The sequence below is a fragment of the Zeus faber genome (assembly GCF_960531495.2).
Source record: "Zeus faber genome assembly, chromosome: 5".
In the NCBI taxonomy this organism is placed as follows: domain Eukaryota; kingdom Metazoa; phylum Chordata; class Actinopteri; order Zeiformes; family Zeidae; genus Zeus; species Zeus faber.
This window is the reverse complement of record NC_137192.1, coordinates 37,493,029-37,516,312: the sequence shown is the minus strand read 5'-3', so window position 1 is coordinate 37,516,312 and position 23,284 is coordinate 37,493,029. Positions and strand designations below refer to the sequence as shown.

The 23,284-nt window shown below is 46.0% G+C and overlaps 1 protein-coding gene across 3 annotated transcripts in view; it reads right to left on the bottom strand.

Annotated features, from left to right (window-relative positions):
* The window catches only part of ddx27 (DEAD (Asp-Glu-Ala-Asp) box polypeptide 27), a 34,097-nt gene that overhangs the window by 2,313 nt on the left and 8,500 nt on the right, over window positions 1–23,284 (bottom strand). For all 3 annotated transcript variants that reach the window (XM_080001513.1, XM_080001514.1, XM_080001515.1), the window contains exons 7-18: window positions 23,103–23,208; window positions 22,853–23,026; window positions 13,540–13,690; window positions 12,363–12,462; window positions 10,190–10,331; window positions 9,539–9,692; window positions 5,569–5,650; window positions 5,097–5,274; window positions 4,692–4,798; window positions 4,526–4,619; window positions 4,239–4,330; window positions 3,997–4,117 (exon numbers count right to left, since the gene is read on the bottom strand). In XM_080001513.1, the coding sequence (XP_079857639.1) occupies window positions 3,997–4,117; window positions 4,239–4,330; window positions 4,526–4,619; window positions 4,692–4,798; window positions 5,097–5,274; window positions 5,569–5,650; window positions 9,539–9,692; window positions 10,190–10,331; window positions 12,363–12,462; window positions 13,540–13,690; window positions 22,853–23,026; window positions 23,103–23,208 (1,501 nt within the window). The remainder of the gene's footprint in view (window positions 1–3,996; window positions 4,118–4,238; window positions 4,331–4,525; window positions 4,620–4,691; window positions 4,799–5,096; window positions 5,275–5,568; window positions 5,651–9,538; window positions 9,693–10,189; window positions 10,332–12,362; window positions 12,463–13,539; window positions 13,691–22,852; window positions 23,027–23,102; window positions 23,209–23,284) is intronic.

The window sequence follows — 23,284 nt, the reverse complement described above, 5'->3', positions numbered from 1 at the left end:
ATACCGCCTGCAGCATTAGACATGGTCTCTGTCATGCTGGATGACGCAAGCGCTGCAAAAATAAAAACTATCCCTCTGTCCAATGACATTGTCTTTGAGTTTATCAACCGGCTGTTCTTTAAGATCTTTAGCAAACGTTTTGCCTTACAGTTCGATGAAGCAACCGACAGCAACAGAGACTGTTTGTTTATCGCTTATGTACGTTTTGACATGATGAACTCCCTGTGTGAGGATCTACTTTTTGTAAATATGTCAGCGATAGAGCCACAGCTGAAGAGCTATTGAAAATGCTGGACTGCTTCCTGACTGAAATGGGCTAAAGTGGGAGAACTGCATTGGTGTTTGCAGTGATGGTGCACAGACCATGGCAGGGATGAGAGAAGGACTTGGGGCGCTCATCAAGAAGGCCTCACCTAATGCTGAGTGGACACACTGTGTTATACACAGAGAAGCACTGGCATCAAGGCACCTTAAGCACTGGCATCAAGGCACCTTTCCTCTGAATTAAGTGAGGTTATGACTGACATTGTAGGTGTAGTCAATTTTATAAAGACCAGACCACCAAAAACAAGAGTCTTCTCTGCTATCTGTGAGGAGATGGGAGCTGAACATCAAGCTGTGCTGTTTCACAGTGAAGCAAGGTGGCTGTCACCAGGGAAAGTCTTGTCCCGAGTTTTTGAGCTCAGAGAGCAGATAAGAATGTTTTTGGAGCAGGAGCACAAGTATGACCTCGCAGAAAAATTAAGTGATGAGAACTTCCTGGCAAAACTGGCCGACCTGAGTGACATATTTGGAAAGCTAAATGAACTAAATCTACAGCTTCAAGGGAAAGATAAACACCTCCCTCAGGTCACAGACAAGATCAGCTCTTTCACTGGAAAGCTTGCAGTGTGGAGCAGGCGACTTGATGAAGGAAATACTGATTCATTCGAGAACCTGCATGAATTTGTTGACACTACTGGCTATGATGCCACTTCAGTGATTCCATATATTAAGGAGCATATTTCATCACTGATGGGATTCTTTAAAAAGTACTTCCCTGAAAACAGTTCCCAATATGACTGGGTGAGAGATCGTTTCAATGCACCAGCTCCAACTGGTTTCAGCTCTGCAGAGGAGGACCAGTTCATTGATATGACGTCTGACTCCACATTGAGACTGAGGTTCACATCACAGACACTGAGTGAATTCTGGCTGAGTGTAGAGAGGCAGTATCCACTCTTAGGGCAGAGGGCCATGGGCATTCTTCTTCCTTTTGCAACATCTTATCTTTGTGAGACTGGCTTCTCTGCTGTTGCTGCACTGAAGACCAAGTACAGGTCCCAGCTAAACATTGAGCAGGAGCTGAGAGTTGCAGTATCATGCTTCAATACCCGCTTTGAAAAGCTGTGCATGGCAAAACGTGCTCATTGTAGCCGTTAATCCTGACTTCCTCATTTTGATAAAAAAAAAAAAAATCTGCACAAATTGTTTTATTAATTTTTGTTTTATAGGTCAAAGTGTTTTATATATTGTGCTCCTGAGTTAATGTTGCTGATCAATTTGAATTTATTTGATTATATGAAATTTTATTTTACCATATCAAGTGCTCCAAAAATGTTTACAGTTTAAATAAGGATTGAAATTATTTTTTTAATTTCAGGCAAATTGATGCACTTTAAGTCTTTTCTGTTACAGACTAAAAAACAATGTTAATAAAGTTATTCTTCGTTGTAAGTTGATCTATATTTCTTTCTTTTTTTGTTTTCTTTAATGTTAATAAGGATACAATGTTATGCAGAGGTGTACTTATAACAATTTTATAGACATATGATACGATTTACAGTCGCGGCGGAGAGTTGGGGGGTGTGAAATATTTACTTCTTCCTAGGGGGGGGCGTAACAGAAAATAATTGAGAAGCTCTGCTTTAAAGGGCTGTAATTAAGTTCAAATAGTTTGGAATGTTCAGCAGATAAATTGACACCTCAGTATCCCATTGATGTTGCATCCCAATCCAAACTGTTTTCTCTCGAATATGATTTGGGGGTCATAGCTGAATGTGATATTAATTGTGTAACCTCAGAATTATTCCTCGAGTGCACCACTCTGTTTGATGCTTTGATGCTTATTCCGGCGCGTGGTCCATCACAGTGTCAACGCTAGAGCTGTGGAGGCCAAATCCAGATTCAACACTGAACAGGATGGTTGTGACTCAATCCAAAGCTTTTCCACGTCTAAACGTCTAGAGCTCAACAGTCAGGTTCCGAGAGTGAAAATCCCATTCATGTTCTGAGTCGAGGGCTTTGATTATTATCCATAATGTGGTACCCATCCAAGGTGGACTTAGAAGCCCCAAGTCTGTATGATATCAACCTTGTTTTAAGAAAAACATGTTATTCCCCATGTCACCGAGACGCACTTCACTAGCCACAGTCCTAAAGTGTAACAGCGACATCTATGATTGGTGGAGCTCGCTGTTACCATGGAAGCGGTGACATGAAGTCTGACGTTCTACCACGGAACTCTACAATGGTTTACGTTATGTTTACCACAGAGCAACCATGATTTTAACATTTATATAAACACTATAATAATAACAAAGGTTCAATTCTAGAAGAAGCGCTAAACTATGGTTTGGTTGGAAGTCGTTGGAAAGGTGTCGTTCACAATGGTTTATTAAACTACTTACACCCCGCCCCATTGTTGTTTAGCTTTTTTCTTTTATAGAAATAGAACTCATTTAGGTCATTTTCATGTATCAGCGCCAGGGTTCATCAAATAAAAACAAAATCTTCATTTGTAAAATACTAAGCGTGTTATCACTTCTCAGTGCTACACAGGGAGAGTGTCATGGGATGAGGAGAGAACAAGGAGGATGTAGAGCTCAGATGAGGACCTGTCTCCCTCTCTGCTCAGAGTGAGACCAGGAGGGATGTTCTCTATTCTTCTTGTAGTCAACCTTTACAACACTAATGGGCCTAAAACCACCTCCATCCAATCCATCTTTTCCTTCCTTTGGTAGAACTGAAATAATTGCTCCATGAGGAGTTTCTCATTCAGCAACGTTTGCAGAAAAACAAATGAGTGAAGAACTTAACATCGTCAGCTTGTTTGACATTTCAAATAAAGGTCTCTCTTACGACCCTACAGGAGCCTCCAGAGGAGCCCCCTCCAGGAGACAGGGCGCCCTCGAGGGAACAACCTGACAAAGTTCCATCCCAACTGTCTGCAGGTTCACGTCCCCCCGAGTCCACCTGGCTGAGCTTCATGTCCTGCCCTGATCACTTATCGTCACTTCCATGTTGAGAAGCGACACACAGGACACTGCCCAGGGGATCCACTCGCCCTGCCAGGTGAGTCCCACCCGCCAGGTCAGTCCCACCTGCCAGTAGCGTTTCCTTCTGAAGCCTCTCTACCTGTAGAGGTTGGCAGCATCAGGTATGTCCAGATTTCTCCGAATAGCTTTTCCAAACAGGAGATCACGACTGGGAGTTATTGTCACATTCCACAGGAACTCCATACATCCTGTATTTCCACGTATTGGCATCGTTAGTTATTTTAGCTTCCAGCTGTGTTTGTAACTTCCTGTATTCTGCATTCTTTCTCCTGCTTGCTCAGTTGGCCCCTCATCCAGGTGTTCGTTTTTCACCATTTCCCCTTAAATGTCCTCAAGACGCTTTCATCTATCCATTCCAGGGGGACGGGCTCCAGATCGTGCCCTCACGGCCGCTCCGCTCCACTTCTTCATCACATGCTTTCCCTGCCTCTTTTCCTGGTATCCATCGCGGCACAGTTTAGAATAAGGTTAAATGAAGATTTAAGTTTGGGGGGATTTCAACACGGCTCTTTCTATGCTACCACCATGTTGGTGACACCACTGGAAGTTGTTAAATCTGATTCAATAAAATACTATCATATTTACTTTGTACCCCTTCACACTAAATTGGATTCCTTTTAAACCTGAGTGTACTCTATCAGGATTGGAGCTGTTGGACCCCTGCAGCGCCCGCTCTCACCTGCAGAGGGCGCCCCGTCCTCTGGCAGCGCCCGCGCTCTCTTGGGGCGTCGCTCTCGTTTAGCCACTCGCTCTGCGTACATCTGGGCCTTGAGCACCTCGAATTGGGAACGGTCCTCCGCCTAGGGGAGGGGAGAAGCATTCATCAAGATGGTGTTGGAATGCAGCATATCCACACCACCACCAGGGGGAGTTAAACCAGCCTGCAGTACCTCCTCACCCCCACCAGGGGGACCATCTTACCGTCAGCTCTCTCTTTTTTCCATCCTTCAGGAACTTCTCTCTCTTCTTCTTTCCTCTGAGCGCCAGATCAAAGTCCTGTAGGGCCTTGGACACTAGGGGGTGCAAGAGTACACCATCACACACTGTACTAGTACATAACTACACAACTAGTTATACAACTACAGTTCAGTCATCCGTAGGAGAGCAGTCTGGTAATGTGTGTGAACTGTGTGTGTACTGTGTATGTACTGTGTATGTACTGTGTGTGTACCGTGCGTGTACTGTGCGTGTACTGTGCGTGTACTCACTGCGTTCCTTCTTCCTGTCCTGTGGGCTCTGGAACCAGGTTCTTTGAGGAACATTGTCGTTTGGCTGCGTCAGACGCTTCTGGGCGGCGCTGATCTGAAAACAACACACCGTCAGACAGGAAACAGACAGACACACTGGTAGACAGGCAGGCAGGCAGGCAGGTACCTGGGCCTCAGTAGCAGCCATCTCTCTCTCTTCTCGCTCCAGTCTCATCACAGCGTAAACATCTTCCTCTAAACGAGAAATATGATCCCGAAACTTCACCACCACTTCTGCAGACAGACAGGTGGATGGGGGCAGACGGGTGAAGAGACAGACGGACGGGGGAGACAGTGAATGATCAATTGTAAGTTTCATGTCCACATCTGACGAGTCCCTTTAACTAGTTCTAGTTAGTTGCAGTTAAACTAGTTTTAGTTTAACTCGTGATGGTTGTATCGTTTTGGATTCCTGAACTGTTTCATCCTCCCTCCTCCCTCTCCCCTGCAGGGATCACTCTGTTCTTCACACTGTTCCTGGAGCTCCTCACCACCTCCTTCAACAGTCTTCTCCCTCCCTCCTCCCTCTCACCTGCAGGGATCACTCTGTTCTTCACACTGTTCCTGGAGCTCCTCACCACCTCCTTCAACAGTCTTCTCTCCGTTTCTCCAACCAGCGACACAGAGCGTCCGCTGCGTCCGGCCCGAGCCGTGCGTCCCACGCGGTGTACGTAATGCTTCCTGGTGGCCGGCATGGTGAAGTTCACCACCTGAGGCGCACGTTCACACACACACACACACACACACACACACACACACACACACACACACACACACACACACACACACACACACACACACACACACACACACACACACACACAGTGAGTGGGGACAAGGAACCCTACAAGGTCTGAGTCGCAGTACCAGGCAACGAGCCATCTCATATTTTATTAATTTAAAATATTTTTATTTCATGTTTATATTAAAATAAATCTCTTCCTCAGTCCTGTTTATCCTCTTTTTTCCTCCCTCTCATTTTATTTATCAGCATTAGCTCGTACCGTCTTCACGCCCTCGATGTCCAAACCTCTGGCAGCAACATCTGTAGCTACAAGGACATCGATCTGTTCATCCTTAAAACGCCTGGAAGAGGAGAGGAGAAGAGGAGAAGGGGAGGAGGAGATGAGAAGAAGGGAAAGAGGAGAAGGAGAAGGGAGGAAGGAGGAGTAGGGGAGTAGGAGAAGGGGAAGAAGAGAAGGAGGATAAGGGAAGAGTAGGAGAGGAGAGAAGGAGTGGAGGAGAAGGAGAAGAGGAGGGGGAGGAGGAGAAGGAGAGGGGAGAAGAGAAGGAGGATAAAGGGAAGAGGAGAATGAGAAGAGGGGGAGAATGGGAGGAGGAGAAGGAGAAGAAGGAAGAGAAGGGGAGGAGGAGTTAATATGTTGCCTTCTATGTTGTCCTCCTTTGCTGCACATGTGCAGTCTGTCACTTTACATCATAAAATACTGAGCAAACAAGCTGGTTGCTTAGCAACCTTAACTCCCTTTATGTTTAACTGACCAGGTCAACTTAATTTCTGGCGAATATTTAATTATATGATATATAGATATATATCATAAAATCCCTCATGTTCATTTGTTACTGGTGTTTTTTTATTTTGTTTAACAATTCCGTGTGTGTGTGTGTATATACATATCACTTTTTTTTTACATAAAGCTGATAATCATCAGTGAAACATAAGGGGAGTTAAAGGTTGCTAAGCAACCAACTTTATTTTACGAGCAAAGTGACAGACTGCACATGGAGAAGCACAGGAGGAGAGATCCTCCTGTGCTTCTCCTCAGTGGCAATAGTGGCGCCGCCCCTTGCAGTCGCCTGCGCCAGCTCTCCGGTCGACTTTTGCACATTTTAGTATTTTTTTCAGTTTTTATCATAATGTTTGCCAAAAAGCATCGGCCGTTACCTCTTAAGGCACTCATGGATATAAAAACTTCCCTAAATGAACAACTTTGGGACTTTTTATCCGTGGAAGCAGAGTGGCTGGCTGAAATTCTACGTGGCGAGACGCTCAACAACAACAACAAAAATGGAGCCGCTGTTGCACGAGCGGGCCCACGGAGGAAGCATCGTGGTAAACGAGGCGGCATTCGGGTTAGAATGAGGAGCGAGGATCCTTCGAGCGAGGATTAAATTCCAACGAGACACAAGGAACTGTTGCGTCTTCTGTCCAACGGAAACATGGTTGAACCCAGTGGTGCCGGATGAAGCCATCCGTCCAGCCGAGTCCTTCTCCGTGTTCTGCGCCGACAGATCGGGGAAGTCGGGGAAATCCAAGGGTGGAGGCGTCTGCCTAATGGTAATCAACCGCTGGTGTAACCCCAACAACACCAAGTTTCTCTCCCGCTCTGCTCGCCGAACCTGGAAGAGCTGACCATCTCATGCCGTCCATTTTATCTCCCCCCCGAATTCAGTACGGTCATCATTACAGCCGTTTATACTCCACCGCAAGCGGATACCGACACAGCACTGTGGGACCTGTATGATGTGTTGTGTGGATTTCAAAACAAACATCCCAACGTGGCTGTGGTGGTGACCGGGGACTTTAACAGGGCGAACCTTAAAAAAGTTCTTCCTAATTTCCACCAACACATCACGTGTGCCACCAGGTATAACTTTGGACCATCGTAAACACCGTACAAGAACGGATACAAGACCGTCTCACTCCCTGCTTTCGGGAAATCTGAACACGCCACAATCTTGCTGGTTCCCGTTTACAGGCCTCTGATCACGCGAGAACTGGTGGTGACGAGGGAAGTGAAGCGATGGATGGACCAATCAGAGGCTGTGCTTCAGGACGCACTCGCTGACGTAGACTGGGACATGTTCCAATCAAGTTCAAGTGACATCAGCGAGTTTACGGACGTAGCGTTGAGCTTCGTGGCTACGTTAGCAGACAGCATCGTTCCCAAGGTGAAAGTTCGGATATTTCCAAACCAGAAACAGTGGGTTGATAAATCCATCCGCTGCGCTCTGAATGCTCGCCAGCCGCCGGTCTTGTATCCGGAAATATGGACAATTACAAAGCGGCGTCGTACAATCTGCGGAGGGCGGTGAAGGATGTTATATGGACGTACAGAGAGACTGTGGAGCTACAGATGGAGCAGGGGGACACCAGACGCTTGTGGGAGGGGCTGCGGACGATAACTACAGGCAGCTCCTCCCCAGCCATGAGTGTGGACGCCTCCCTAGCCAACCAACTGAACTCCTTTTATGCGCGGTTTGAGTCTGGCAGCAGCACCGCTAGCTCGCCGGCTAATTGGAGTTACACCACTGGGGATAAGCGCGCACTCTCAGTGTCCATGCACGAGGTCAGGAGGGCTCTGATGCGGGTGAATACCAGGAAAGCTGCGGGCCCAGATGGCATATCTTGGCGAGTACTGAAAACCTGTGCTAACCAGCTAGCTCCGGTGTTCACTACGATATTCAACATCCCCCTGGCTGAATCAGTGGTCCCATCCTGCTTCAAAAGGTCCACCCTCGTTCCTGTCCCGAAGATCGCCTCTCCTGCCTGCTCCTCCAGAGGCCCTCGCCTCGGTGGTCATGAAGTGTATCGAGAGGCTGATTAAAGATTATATCTGCGCCTCCCACCCCCGCACCTGGGACCCGTTGCAGTTTGCGTACCGACAGAACAGATCCACGGATGACGCGGTCTCCCAGGTACAGCACACCACGCTTATGCACCTGGATGGCCGACTGCGACGAGAAGGCCTACCACAAGGAGGTGGCTAATCTGTCACTCTGGTGCAAGGACAATAGCCTACACCTGAACATCAGAAAAACTAAGGAGCTGATTGTGGACTTCAGGCGTGTATTACAATCGAGGATGCACACGCCCTTGGTGATTAATGGGACTTCTGTTGACAGGGTGAGCAGCTTCAAGTACCTGGGAGTCCACATCACAGAGGATTTAACATGGACTTTACAAACCCTTACCACTCTGGTGAGAGAGGCGAGGCAGCATCTTTACCACCTCAGGCAGCTAAAGAAATTCAGGGTCTCGGTGAGGATCCTCAAGTCCTTCTACTGTGGAGCAGTGGAGAGCATCGTGACAGGCAACATCATTGCCTGGTTTGGGAACTGTACTGCTCAGGACAGGCGAACCCTGCAGGGGGTGCTGCGTTCAGCCCAACGTACCACTGGAACTACCCTCCCCTCCCTGCAGGACTTAATACACCAGGAGGTGTAGTAGCAGAGCTGCAGGGTCATGAAGGATCCTCATCACCCCAACAACAGACTGTTCCAGCTGCTGCGGTGGAGCAAGAGCCTCCACAGTCCCACAGCGAGGACAGAGAGACTGAGATGGAGTTTTTTGCAAGCCATAAGAACCGTCAATGCTGACCTCACCAGGGGTCCCACTGAGCCACACACATAGGCTCCACTACCTTCTGTACTGTATGTAGCATACTGTACTGTATGTGGCATACTGTACCATATACTGTGTCACTGTTTTGGGGTGTTCGGTGTTACCGTATTACTGCGCCGTACTGTTGTATACTGTGCTGTATTATCCCACAAACACTACCTCACTTTATTCACATGCCACTTTAATGCACATATCTGTATATACATAATTGCCTCTCTCATATACATAAGTCCATCCCATATACGTAAGCCTATTCCCTTTATCTATTCCATTTTATTCTATATATTTTTATTTTATTCTATAAGTATTCGACTTACTGTATTACATTTTAGGAATCAGTTAGTTGGTCTAGTAGAAAGAAATTTTCCTTGGACATATTGTGTGTAATCACTGGGAGCGTTGCATTACTTTTCACTGCATGTATGTATTAAAGTATGTATATGACGAATAAACCTCTTGAATCTTGATTACTGTGAGTAGTGAGTGAGTACTGTGAGTAATGACTGAGTAGTGTGAGTAGTGAGTGAGTACTGTCAGCAGTGAGTAGTGAGTGAGTAAGTACTGTGAGTAGTGAGTGAATTGTGTGAGCAGTGAGTAGGTACTGTGAGTACCGCAGGTTGTCCAGCCTCTGGCTCTGGCTCAGGTCCCCGTGCAGCTCCCCGACCTTCAGCCCCATCAGCCCCAGCAGGATGTGGAGCCGGTGGGCCTGCTTCTTGGTTTGGGTGAAGACTATGACATGGTCCTGGAAGGTCCTGCTCAGCAGGGCTAGAGTACACACAGTACACATAAAGTACATACAGTACAGACACATGGTACACACAAAGTACAGGTCAAGATCAGGCTTTAAGTCCATGTCCTGACTGTACTGTTCGTGTTTACCTGCCACCAGTATTAGTATAACTAATAAAGTACCAGTACTACTTGTACTACTAGTAGAGTACCAGCACTAGTAGAATTGTGGGTTGCATCATACTTGGCCAATTGCTCATCCCAGGTCTCACAGAGAGGATCCCTGTCCAGACCTGGTGTCCCACAGGGCTCCGTCCTGGGGACACTCCAAGTACTACTACCAGTAGAACTCCAAGTACTACTACCACCACTCTTCTCTATCGCACCCCTCTATTGTCTTATAGAAGGTTTAGTGAGATGGTTGAGACTAAATGTACTTATTGTATTGTCTGCTAAATGATCTACTGTAATGTACTCGCAGTACTCCATGTATTGTGTGCACTTGTAGTACTCCATGTACTGCGTGTACTCACCGGTCACAATGGCCTCTCTGTCGCCTTCTCTGTTCGCTCGGATTCGGATGAATTCCTGACGGAGGAACGGAGCAACATCCGTGTTGCTGTTCACGAAGATCCTGACAGGACGTTGGAGGGACACTGAGACCAGGTCCTTGATCTGGGACATAGAACCATAAGACATAGACCTGAGACCTGGTCCTTCACCTGGGACATAGAACCATAACACATAGACCTGAGACCTGGTCCTTCACCTGGGACATAGAACCATAACAGAGAGAAGGTGAAACAACTGACAACCTGGTGCAAAGTCAACAACCTGTCGCTGAATGTAGACAAAACCAAAGAGATGGTTGTTGACTTTAGGAGAGCACAGAGGGATCACGCGCCACAGGACATCGACGGCTCCCCAGTGGAGATTGTGCAGAACATCAATTCCTCCCCGTCCACCTGGAGGAGAACTTAACCTGGTCCCTCAACACCGGCTCCACTGTAAAGAAAGCCCAGCAGCATCTCTATTGCCTGAGGAAGCTGAGGAGAGCCCACCTCCCGCCCCCCACCCTCACCACATTCTACAGAGGGACTGTAGAGAGCACACATAGTAGATGCATCGCTGCCCGGGTCCATAACTGCACCAACCTGGACTGTAAGCACCTGCAGCGAGTAGTGAGGACAGCTGAAAAGATCATCGGAATCCCTCTCCCCTCCATCTCAGATATCTACACCACACGCTGCATCCGCAAAGCAACCAACATTGAAGAAGACCCCACCCACCCCTCACATAAACTTTTCACCCACCTTCCATCCGGAAGAAGGTACCATGCATACGGTCCCTCACATCTAGACTATGTAATAGCTTCTTCCCCCAGGCCATCAGACTCCTCAACGCTCAGGGACTGATCTGAACACCCCCTACCCCCTTTGCTGCTGTATAAAATTTGCACTGCACTACTACACTAAGACCGGACCACCACACTACTGTTACTGCCTATTGACAATTGCCACTATCTGACCCCCCCGCTACACACCTGGTTGTGTACTCTGCACTCTGTCGAATGTTGTCTGTTGTCTTGCGCTGCTGTTTTGTACTATTCCAGTCACTAAGTCACTTTACAAGATGTTGTTTAAGTCACTTTACTAAGTTGTTTGTTGCACTCCACCAGACTATATGTAGCATATCGTCCAACTGTGTTCTGTGTCGACCGAGGTTCTTTGAGAAACTTTATAGTGTGTACTGTGTATATGGCTGAAATGACAATAAACCCTCTTGAATTAAACACATAGACTAGGTCCTTCACCTGGGACCTAGAACTCAAGAGTCTTTAACCTATTATGTAAGAAAGATGAAGACAGAGGAGCTCTAGGTAACAATGAAAATTGTATTTTGTAAATTAAAGGTGCAGTGTGTAGAGTTTACAGAACAGACTTGAGAGAAATGGAATATAATATTCATAAGTATGTTTTATTTAGTGTAGAATCCCATGAAAATAAGAATCGCTGTGTTTTCGTTACCTTAGAATGAGCCGTTCTTATCTACATATGGAGCGGGTATGCTTCCCCGAGGCCGCCATGTTGCACCCCCCCTGTTTCTACAGTGGCCAAGAACAAACTATGCAAACACTGGCTCTAGAGGCGGGCTTTCACGCTTTTTGCGAGTTGGCGGCCACGGTCTTTTCCACGGAGGCTGCCATGTTGGGGAGGGGTATTCAGTTGGTTGCGATCTGCAACCTCACCACTAGATGCCACTCAATTCCACACATTGCACCTTTAAATAATTAGGATATTTTTTAAATACCACAAATGTAAATACATATATTTTACCAATACAATAATTATTGTAAATCTGGTGAAATTGACAAAAATGACATTCACAGTTGACTGCTGCCAAGAGCGGCGACTAGTGGTTATTGTAGTTGACTAGTTGGTGAAACACCTTCAATACATTCTTCTTCCATTCTGTTTCCAATAAGCTTTACAGGATACACAGAAAAAGACTTGAATACACAGAAAACTATTTGAATACACAGAGAACTACTTGACCAATACACTGAAACATCTCCATCCTGGAAAGCTACGTTTCTTAAAACCCTGTTTTACTGTGGGCGGGGCGAAACTGGATCTTGGCCACTGGATCTTCATGGAAGTCCCTCATCCAAACTCTGTACTGTGTGTTCTTTGTGTGTACTAGTACCTGCTCGCTCATGGTAGCAGAGAACAGCATGGTCTGTCTCTGGTAGGAACACATCTGGATGATCTCCTTCATCTGCTCCTCGAAGTACTCATCCAGCATCCTACACAGTACACACACAGTAAAGTGTTTCATTCTATTCATGGGTTATGGTGGATTGAGTAAAATAAAATAATAATTGTAAATTGCAAATCTAAAATAAAAACATTGTCAATGTTTAACAATGTAAATAAATGTTTTTATTTGGTTTATTTAGAGGAACGGCTCCCTCCCCAATGTCTCCATGACGCACAGAGGGGGAGACGCTCCCTCAGAGGACACACAGAGGATCCATAAATTACTTGCGTTTAACTAACCCCATTTGTGTTTAAGCACTTTTCATATACTTTTCACATGTTACGTGTAAACAAATTAACTGACAGTTTGTATGAACCGGACGTTATTGGTTGTGGAAACTTTTACTACCGGCCTCTTTTATCTGATTGGCTAAGGGACCATCATGTGACATTGACTAACGCTGCTGCTGTTTGGTTCTCGACCAAAGGTAAAGAAGGTGAGTCGAGTCGCACGGGAGAGGACAGCGGCGGCGTGCCGTACAGAGGATTTCAAGCGGCGAGTTCCAAACAATACAGTTTGGCGAAGAGTGAGTGAGGAAGTGTTCCCGTTACGCAGTGTTATGTTCCACTCCGTAAGGAAACGGAGCAGCATCGGGACGCACAGCGGAGCCCAGACCATCAGGGCGCCGTGATCTGCGCTCCGCTGTGCAAACATCGCCGGCGTGCCGAGGACACGTTTCTCATGAATATGCATATCTTTCCCAGACAATCCACTACCTCCATGCCCAAGCCCTGCACCTGATAAAAAGGGGACCCCAACAGCGCACTGATAGGCGGAGCCAATCAATGCGCTGTGCAGCAAAAAATTGAAAATCAATATTTGGCGTCAATGTTGACATTCAGCCAAAAGATAAATCAATGTATGGGAAACACTGCAGTGCACACAGTACACAGGTGTTAGAATGGAACCTGTCTGTCTGTCTCACCTCTCTGTCCTACCTGCATGTTTCCACTGTCGATGTGAGACCTGTCTGTCTGTCTGTCTGTCTGTCTGTCTGTCTGTCTGTCTGTCTGTCTGCCTGCCTGCCTGCCTGCCTGCCTGCCTGCCTGCCTGTCTGTCTCACCTGTCGGCCTCGTCTAGGATCAGGACCTCGATGTGAGACAGCTGGAACCCGGGCGTGTTGTGCAGGTGGTCAATTAAACGACCCGGCGTCGCGATCAGAACATCTGGACCCGCTCTCAGGGCCACTTCCTGGGACTTCAGGTCCAGGCCCCCTGCAGGGAGACAGGCAGACAGAGAGAGAGAGAGAAACAGGTTTTAACAGTTGTTTTACTTCCCATATACTAGTTCAGATGTAAATATAAACTATGAAACTAATTCCAGCTACTAAACTGTACTCAGTACGAGTTCACAGTATTCAGTACTAAGGGTGCTCCAATCATATTTGAACCCTTCTATTTACAGTATAGTGTAGCATTAATCATTCATAACATTTTTACATTACATTTAGCAGCCGCTTTTATCCAAAGCGAATTACAATTATTCAAACACCAACGGACGCAGCCATCAGGAGCAATTAGGGGTTAAGTGTCTTGCTCAAGGACACTACAGCATGCTAGCAGGAGGAGCCTGGGATCGAACCGGCAAACTTTGGATGACTAGACGACCAGCTCTGCCTCCTGAGATACCACCCCACCCCTTGCACACAATTCTTAACAACATGTATATTAAGTATTAAAAATGAGACATGAGATAGTATCGTGTTTCAGGGTCGTATCGGGGTCTTTTCTGAGGAATGGATCACCTATTATCAAAAAAGATCCAAGAATGCTCCAAAGAATGAAATAAAAGAACATAGCCTACCCCATGGCCAGTGGAAGGAACATTAAACATTGACGCGTGTGCGGAGATGGACATCCTGTTAAAGAATCATAAGTCCAAGGTATAAAACAAAAAGAGAGGCAAAAAAAAGGAAAAGAGAAATGCATGTGATAACCATATTAAAAAGACAGGGAGACAAACTTAGATGTGCCACAAAAAAACACATCAGGGACAAATGAAAAAAACAAAGCCCCACCCCTTCCCTCCACAAATGCCAATAAAAAATTACTGCATTGGCGACTACGACATACACTCCGAAAAAAAAAACAGGAAGTCTAGAGGATCTAGAAAGTGCTGAAGAAGGGAACAGAAAAAAATTTGGAGAAGAAAAAGAGGAATGTAAACAAGAGGCTAAAAACAGTTGGAAATTCAAGTCAGAGAGCAGAGATAGAATTAAACGAAACCCTCACACAGATGTGTGATCTCAAGAGGTAGATTGAAGCAAAAAAGCCAAGAAGGACCGATAAAATAAACAGAGAAGGGAGGAGGAAGTGAAGCGGCTGACACGATCTCTGCCAACATTGAATATGGGATCAGAGGAAGCGGAATTAGAAAAAGTGGTTCATGCAACATTGGTCCTGACGAGCCACCACCACACCAGCTCCCCCTGCTGGCAAAAGGACAAAATCTCAATTATATTCCATGGGGATCCATAGATTTGGAAGGACTGTCCCAAATCCTACCCAGAATTCTAGCAGGAGCCAGCCAGTGGATAACATCATTTGAAGATCAGACAGTGGGTGTACTTCTGGCCGTTGGAGATATGAAAGTGCTCCTGGGAAAAACTCTTGGAAAGCTGGAAATGGAAGAAATTCTACAGTGTTCCAGTTTTGGTAGGTATGTGGGCTCCCAGGCAAATGACAGTGACACTGACAACCATCACCGTAATCACCTATGGACGGGACTAAGGGCCAAGTACCCAAACCGTATCAATCCCAATGCAATTACCACCACCCCAATAAAGGCGGAAAGCCCACCAGCCTATGTCCATATCACCAGGAGAGGGGGGATCAAACAGACAGGAACAGACCCAGACATGGATGCGTTCCACTAGGCTTCTTTCCGTAAAAGGGTAATACATGGATTGCCAACACCAGCCCAGAGCCGGATGAACGAGGTGATAGGGCTATACAACATGCCTTTCCCACAATTCACGGATGACGTAGTACATGCAATGACCAAACATAGAAATCTCCAACAGAAGCTGAATCCAAGATGAGAAGACACTGCAGAAGCTCACTCTACGGCAACTAACAGCAGAAAAAAAGAAAGTTCATGGTGTGGCATGGAAGGACCCAATCAGAACCCCAATCCCCAGCAAGCTCCTCAGTTCACTGCTCCACAACTACCTAATTCACCCGTACTGATAGTACAACAACCAGGGGGGACCAACAGATATCCCCAACAACAACAACAGATTAGGGGAATCAGAGGACCCCCAAGAGACCCTACTCTACACCTACTAGAGAGCAGGAAACCAACCAAAATGTTGGGGGTGTGGACGGACACGACATACCAGGAGGAAGTGCAGGATTAATCCATGGGAAAACAATGCACCTGGACAATATCAGCGCCAACAACAGCAAGGACAAGGACAATCGAGCGCCCCACACACAGGCCCCACCAACCCCTGGCGAGGGCCACAAAATGGATACTAGGGGTGCCTTGAGGGTCCAAAGGGAGGTCAGCATTTTGTTATCACAACAACAACCCCTGATGAAGAACCAATGCTGCTGGTTCACTTGGCAGACAAACCCCTACAGGCAATGTCAGACTAAGGAGCTGCATACACCTGTGTGGGACCTAATGATGCCACGCACCTCCCCAGATCGGGACAATTTGTCAAGACAGTGGGAGTCTCAGGGACGAAGCAGCTGATACGGACCTCCAGACCAGTTCCTTTAAGATATAAAGATAAGATTATCACTTTGCCTGTACTGATATCTGACCAAACACCTTTGCACCTCCCCGGAAGAGATGCTCTATGTAAACTGGGCTATACCATTCTATGTACCATTCAAGGTCTTCTGGTAGATACGCAACATCCTATGGGCGGTATAATGGCTATTAGAAAAGATAAAGAGGACATTGTGTATTGGTTGGTCGAACATACATCAACAATTTGCTGAAGAAATTCACAAATGGGACAGGTTTGTACAAGCAACTCTCCCTGAAGCAGTACCAGCGATGATCTTCACTGCACTCTACAGTATTTCAAGAATGAAAGTGAGGCCCAACTAGAACCGTGGTTAGCAAACCAACCCAAGGAGGTACAGCTAGTGACCAGCTCCAATATAATGGGTAAACAAAGAGCAGCCATGGTGGTAGAAAACTCTCCTTATTTGACGAGAGAATTCAACATCAAGAATAGTAGTCTAGACATTACAATTTACGTAAGCCCAGGATATGAACTAAAACATTTGGGCCCAATGATAAAAGAAGCCTCTCAGACTACATATAACTCAGAATAAACAAATATGACATAGCGTGGATGGGAATTATATCAAGATAATGATTTCTGCATTCTGCTCAGTACAACCCCAAGTTGTAGGGCTTCCACAAGTCTCTGAATATTCAAACCAAACCTTGAATTTGAAACACAAAATGATGGCTTCTGTGCCTTCTAACCTATGGTCACAACATGACACAGACGTAGGATTAATTAAATCCGCACAACCAGTTGAAATCAAACTAAAAACAGGCTCTAGGCCACCATGGAAAATGCAGTACCCCCTTTAATCGCAAGCTGAGGAAGGTATTTCTAAAGCAATACAGGGACTTTTGAAAGCTGGAGTGATTATACCTGAACCCCACCCCGTTAGCGTCACCCCTATACTGCCAATCCTCAAAGCAGACAAAAGACAAGTACCAATTAGTGCATGACCTAAAAGCAGTAAATGAAGTAGTAGAAACTTATCAATCAGAACTACCGAACCCACACACACTGATTTCAAATGTACCCCCGGATGCCAAATGGTTTACAGTAATTGTTTGTTGTTCAGCATTCTTTAGCGTGCCCCTTAGTCCTTCAATTATACATATATTTGCATTCACATATAGGAACCAATCCTATACATACACAAGGGTGCCCCAAGGCTTTAAGCATAGTCCCCACATTTTTAACAAAGCACTGAAGGAAGATTTAGAGGATTTGCATGATAAAATCACAAGTACAGCAATACAGTATGTAGATTATATCATCTTGTGTTTATTAGACCTGGATACATACATGTCAAAGACTCACTACACTCACTCAAGGACTCACACACACTAAAATGGCGCTGTACCAATGGGTGGACATTTGTGGAGCTGTACATTTCTTTTAGTTTTTATGTGTATTTTAAATTATGTTTTCACCAGAAACTCACTGGCATTAAATACCTACGACAGGAATACACTCTAAAATGTAAACGTTGACTTAAAGCACCGTTTTTTTAGATACATTTTCGAACAACCCAGCGTGGCGGGCAGAGATTCTCAGACCCGATCACCATAACAACAAGGTGAACGTGGGAAAATGGCAGAGAAAACACAGAGCAGCATACAGAGGCATTCGAAATCGACTGAGAGCTCAAGCCCACCGTCCACCTCTACCTAGCATCTTTCTTGCTAATGTCCAGTCTCTGGAGAACAACATGGATGATCTCAGGGCAAGGATTACGTTCCAGTGGGATATTCAAGACTCTAATATCATCTGCTTGAAGGAAACATGGCTTAGGGTGTTGGTACCGGATCGAGTCATCTATCCTTTTGAGTCCATCTCTGTTTTCCATGGCGGATAGAATGGAGGAATTCTGCAAATCAAGGGGCGCAGGAGTTTGCTTTATGACAAATTGGTGTAATCCAAAGGACAACGACACTTACCTGTTCCGGCCCAGCGGACCTTGAGCATCCGACCATCTCATGCCACCTGTTTGGGAGTTCAGTTCAGTTATTATGACGGCAGTCTAGATTCCACCGCAGGTGGACACCGTGGCAGCGCTATAGGTCCTACACAACGTGCTGTGTTGGCATAAAAACGAACACTCTGATGCGGTGATGGTGATAACTGGTGACTTCAATAAGGCGAACCTTAAAAAAACTTATGCCTTACTTCCACCAACATACGCGTACCACCAGGGGGGAAAGAACTTTGGACCACTGTTACACTTCATTTAAGAGTGGATACAAGGCTGTTCCTCGCCCACCTTTGGGGAAGTTGGACCACACCGCCATTTTTTTGATTCCAGCGTATCAACAAAGAAGTGTACGCGAAGCAGTAGTGACGAGGGACGTAAAGCGGTGGTCCGACCAATCAGAGGCGATGTCACAAGACGCACTGAGTGACGTCGACTGGGATATGTTCCAATGAAGTTCCCCTGATGTCAGCGAGTTTGCGGAAGTAACCACGGCTTACATCAGTTAAGATTATAATTTTTCCTAATCAGAAACCATGGGTTGACAAATCCATCCACGCCGCTCAGAATGCTCACACCGCTGCTTACAACCCCGGCTTGGCATCCGGTAACCTGGAGGACTATAAAGCGGAGTCCTACAACCTGTGAAAGCCGGTGAAACCGCTAAGAAGAACAACGCGGACAGGATGCAGAGACAAATGGAGCTGAACAACACCAGGAGCCTATGGCAGGAACTACAGACTATCTATTATATATTACGACTATCTACTATATATTACGGACTATCGGAGCAGCCCCCCCTCTATTGGGAGTGCTGGCTCCTCACTAGCTGATGACCTGACCTCCTCCTATGCATGGTTTGAGACTAGCGCCGCTAGCTCGCCGTCTAACGACAACATCGTCAGCGGGCTGGCTATCGCAGCTGAGGGGAGTTCCTCAGCTGGGGCAGATCACGCACTCTCCGTGACAGAACATGAGGTGAGGAGGGCTCTGCTTTGTGTGAACACAAGGAAAGCTGCTGGTCGGATGGCATATCTGGGAGGGCACTGAAGACCTGTGCTAACCAGGTAGCTCCTGTGTGTGTACACCACAATTTTCAACCTCTCCCTGGCCTAATCCATGGTCCCCACCTGCTTTAAGAGATCCTCCATCGTCCCTGTACCCAAGAATGCCTCCCCAGCCTGCCTGAATGACAACAGACCCATGGTGCTAACCTTGGTGGTCATGTGGTCAAGTGCTTCAAAGGGCTGATTAAGGACTATATCTGCTCCTCCCTCCCTCGGACCAGAGAGCAGAGAACTTATACCAAGTTTCGGTATCCTATCAATAATAAGTTTGGACAATGGCAAGGAATGCGTGGAAAAAAAACGTGAAATACCTTCTACAAAAATTTGGAATTAGGCAAAGGCTAGGCTGCATTCATCACCCCCAGAGCCAGGGAATGGTAGAAAGAGCTAATGGCGTAATAAAAAACAAATTGCTAAAAATATGCATTCACACATAAATGAACTGGTTAGACGCACTACCAATTGCTTTGCCATCCTATAGAGGAAGTATGAATAGAAAAAAGCAACTAACACCGCATGAAATACTTAGGGGTGGACCCATGCCTGCACCAGTGTACAAAGGAGCCGCCAAAGGACCATAGTTAGAAATTCTGGAAAAATATATGAAAGCTTTTGGAAAACAAATAATTAATGTGCACAAAATAATTTATGCTCATGCTGTCACTGTACAGAAAAAACAAGAGCAATCCAAGAAGAAAAGGTCCTTATAGGGTGGTCAGAGCCGGACCATTTAAATGGCGGGACCATCCAGACACAAGGGTAGGAAAAGAATGTAAAGGAATACATATCAGGCTGTCCACAGATTGGACAACCTATAATCCCACTATGGGTCTGAAATTATGGCTGAGAGGAGAATTTGAGTGTTATGAGTGAAATAATGGACAAACCCCTGTAGGACAGTTGCCCGACGAATACTGCTCGACCATTTGGAACATTTCAGAATCTAACTGCGAGCAAGGGAGTCATGTTGACCCAGTATTAAAACGACAACAAACCCACAGCCCCCTATGTGCGTCTACCATAAACAAAATAAACCAGTCACCGACCAATATTTGTTGTGTGATGAAGACAAATTACGCTCAACTCTCCACAAAGACTGGTCAAGTAGATGTGCTAGAGTATAAGCGAGTATGGGAATAGCTTCTTTCCCTGCCAATGCTTTGGTCAAGACAGCAAACCACGGGAAAATGAGAACCAAGAGAGCGTACAAACCTGATCCCTAAGTCACCATAGATAGCATAACACAACCTAGGGGTATCCCACATGAATTCAAGGCTGGAAATCAAATAGAAGCAGGATTCAAATCCATCTTGGTGTTCAAAGTTCAAAGTTCAAGTTCAAAGTGTACTTTATTGTCAATCGTACCATGCAACACGTGATTACAAAGAGGATCAAAATTGCGTTTCCCCATACTCCAAATGTGCAAGTAATATTTGTAACACACAACATATAACATGAAAGTGCAAAAAGACAACCAGAATAGACACAACAACACAACAAGACTAAGGGGTGTTTGGGGTGTGGATCACCCCAAACAAAAACATTGACTGGATCAATTACATCTATTACAATCAACAAAGATTCATCAATTACACAGATGAAGCTCTCAGCATAAGGCGAACAGCTATCCGCAAACAGTGCCATGACCTGGCAAAATAGACAAGTTTTAGACTGGCTGCTGGCTGAGAAAGGCGGAGTATGCGCTCTCATAGGAGTCTTAGGTTGTATCTTCATTCCAGACAACACCTCCCCAGAAGGAACATTCACTTAAGCCATGGACAAAATTAAAAACATCAGAAAGGAAGTAAGAGGAATGCTGGGTATGAGAAAGACTAATTCACCTGAGTATAACTGAAATTTACACGGTCCAGGTCCACCCTGTTGAAGATAGCAGCTGCAGCAGGAATCTGCCTACTGGCAGTGAGGATCATTTTCTGTTGCCCTATCCCTGTACTGAGAAGCCTGGTGACCTGCACCCTGACCAAGCAGATGATGATACAAGTAGCCGTCTCAGTCGACAACTCCCCTGACTTGTATCCTATACCTATCCTGTATCCAGTGCCGGACTCTGATAATGACAGCGATGACAACATAAACGTAGTTACAGCAAATCCTCAATGACACCGGAACTTCACAAGCTAATAATGGAGAATGACTTGACTCTCTCTTAGGCTAGGTACTAGAGATATATTACACAGCCTAACCCGGAACAACTGCAGCAACTGGCAATAGCCCATGCAGAAAATGGGAAACATGTAGAGGATGGAACTATGGAGAAAACTAAGTTGTTAAGACCCGGGTCCCAAAACGACTAATTCAACATATGGACGGACTTCCAACTCGTAGTTAAAAAACTCACCTGGAAGTGATCCAGTGACCTCACCATTCAGATGGATTCCTTTAACCCCACAACAGATATTCCTGATGGAAGGCAACTCCTTAAGATTCAAGAATAGTGTCTCATTAGACCAGACTACTTACAACCTGACTGGGACGAGAATATTATGGTTCTGCCAAGTCACCAGTCAAGTGGAGGTGGTGGCCGTTCATGATGAAGCAGTGAACCCTACTTGGAGAAATACTCCTAAGGATCCAGAGATTGGAGAAGACGGATTTCCGAGTCTTCAACAGACGATTGAGGAAGACTACAGTGGGTGAACGTCGAACGCTGCCCCCACTCTACAATGAGGAAATCTACATTTCCCTACTGTAGAGTCTACAGCTACGTTGGAACCTAATGAGTATGGAAGCAGTGTCCTACTCCGACAGTAGCTCCAAGCTCCAACAAAGTAACGTGCAGGAAGACATCCTGTGTCACCAACAAGGAATCTGGGACGGAACGCTGAGGGCGGGTAAAGTCAAGTATTTGTGAAATAATTATTCTTACTGGAAACCTCATACCTGTATAGATATGGTCTCTGTACATCCCATAGATCACGGTGTCAAAAGAGATCCAGTTTGTACTAAATAAGACATGTATCAAAAGAGTTCCAGCCTGTACTCACTCATATTCGAAGAATTGTAAACACACACCTGCCATAAGTGAGGTTGATATTTGGTTATCTTTTTTTCCTGTTTATACCACAATGGTTTTGCTTGTTTTTATCCATCATGAAAGTATTGAGTCCAGACAGTTTTTTCTGATAATCAAATATAACCACATAAAATGCATGTAACGCATGTAAGCAAAGAAGCCCCTGAAGATTCACTTCAGGAGATATATACTCAATTGCTTTTCAGGAAATTAATGTTTGGAGCTTGGTAGCTCCAACAAGGGGAATTATGTACAAATAAAATAAAAGTAAGAGAATGTGCATAGCGCAATATATTGTTTTGGCTATTGAAATGGTGGCTTGAGTGTAGCTCAATGTCACTCCCAAGAGATAAGTCAGTCTGGTAGACACTACGATTTAATTAGACAAATTGTTGGAATATTCTGCTAAGAACACACTCCACGACTAGACATTATAAAAGGGTTTGTATCTGTGTATTTAACCAACTCTGCAGAGACAAACTCAGATCTTTTTATAATAAATTATCTTAAATTAAAGGACCTCTTCTCCAACTCCAACAACTTCCACTTGACTCTTACCCACAGCCAGGCAGGTGGTGATGATGGTGAACTGGGCCAGTCTACGTGCTACAGCATGGACCTGGATCCCCAGCTCCCGGGTCGGCACCAGGACCAGAACCCGGGTCAGCTGGGACTCCCGGGGCTTGTAGATCAGCCGCTCCAGGACGGGGAGCATGAAGGCCGCTGTCTTTCCTGTAGGGGGGAGGGGTTAGAGAGAACCGTCCAGGAGCGGAGAAGAAGGACCAGACAGGAAGTGATGTCACCGTACCTGTCCCCGTGGCGGCGCAGGCACAGATGTCCCGCCCCAGCAGCGCCACAGGGACGCAGGCCTTCTGGACCGGGGTCGGCTGCTGGAACCCCACCGCCGTGATGGCCTGCACACAGACAACATGGGGGTCAGATGTCAGGGTTGGGATCCAGGGGTCAGGAGTGAGGGGTCCAGGGGTCAGA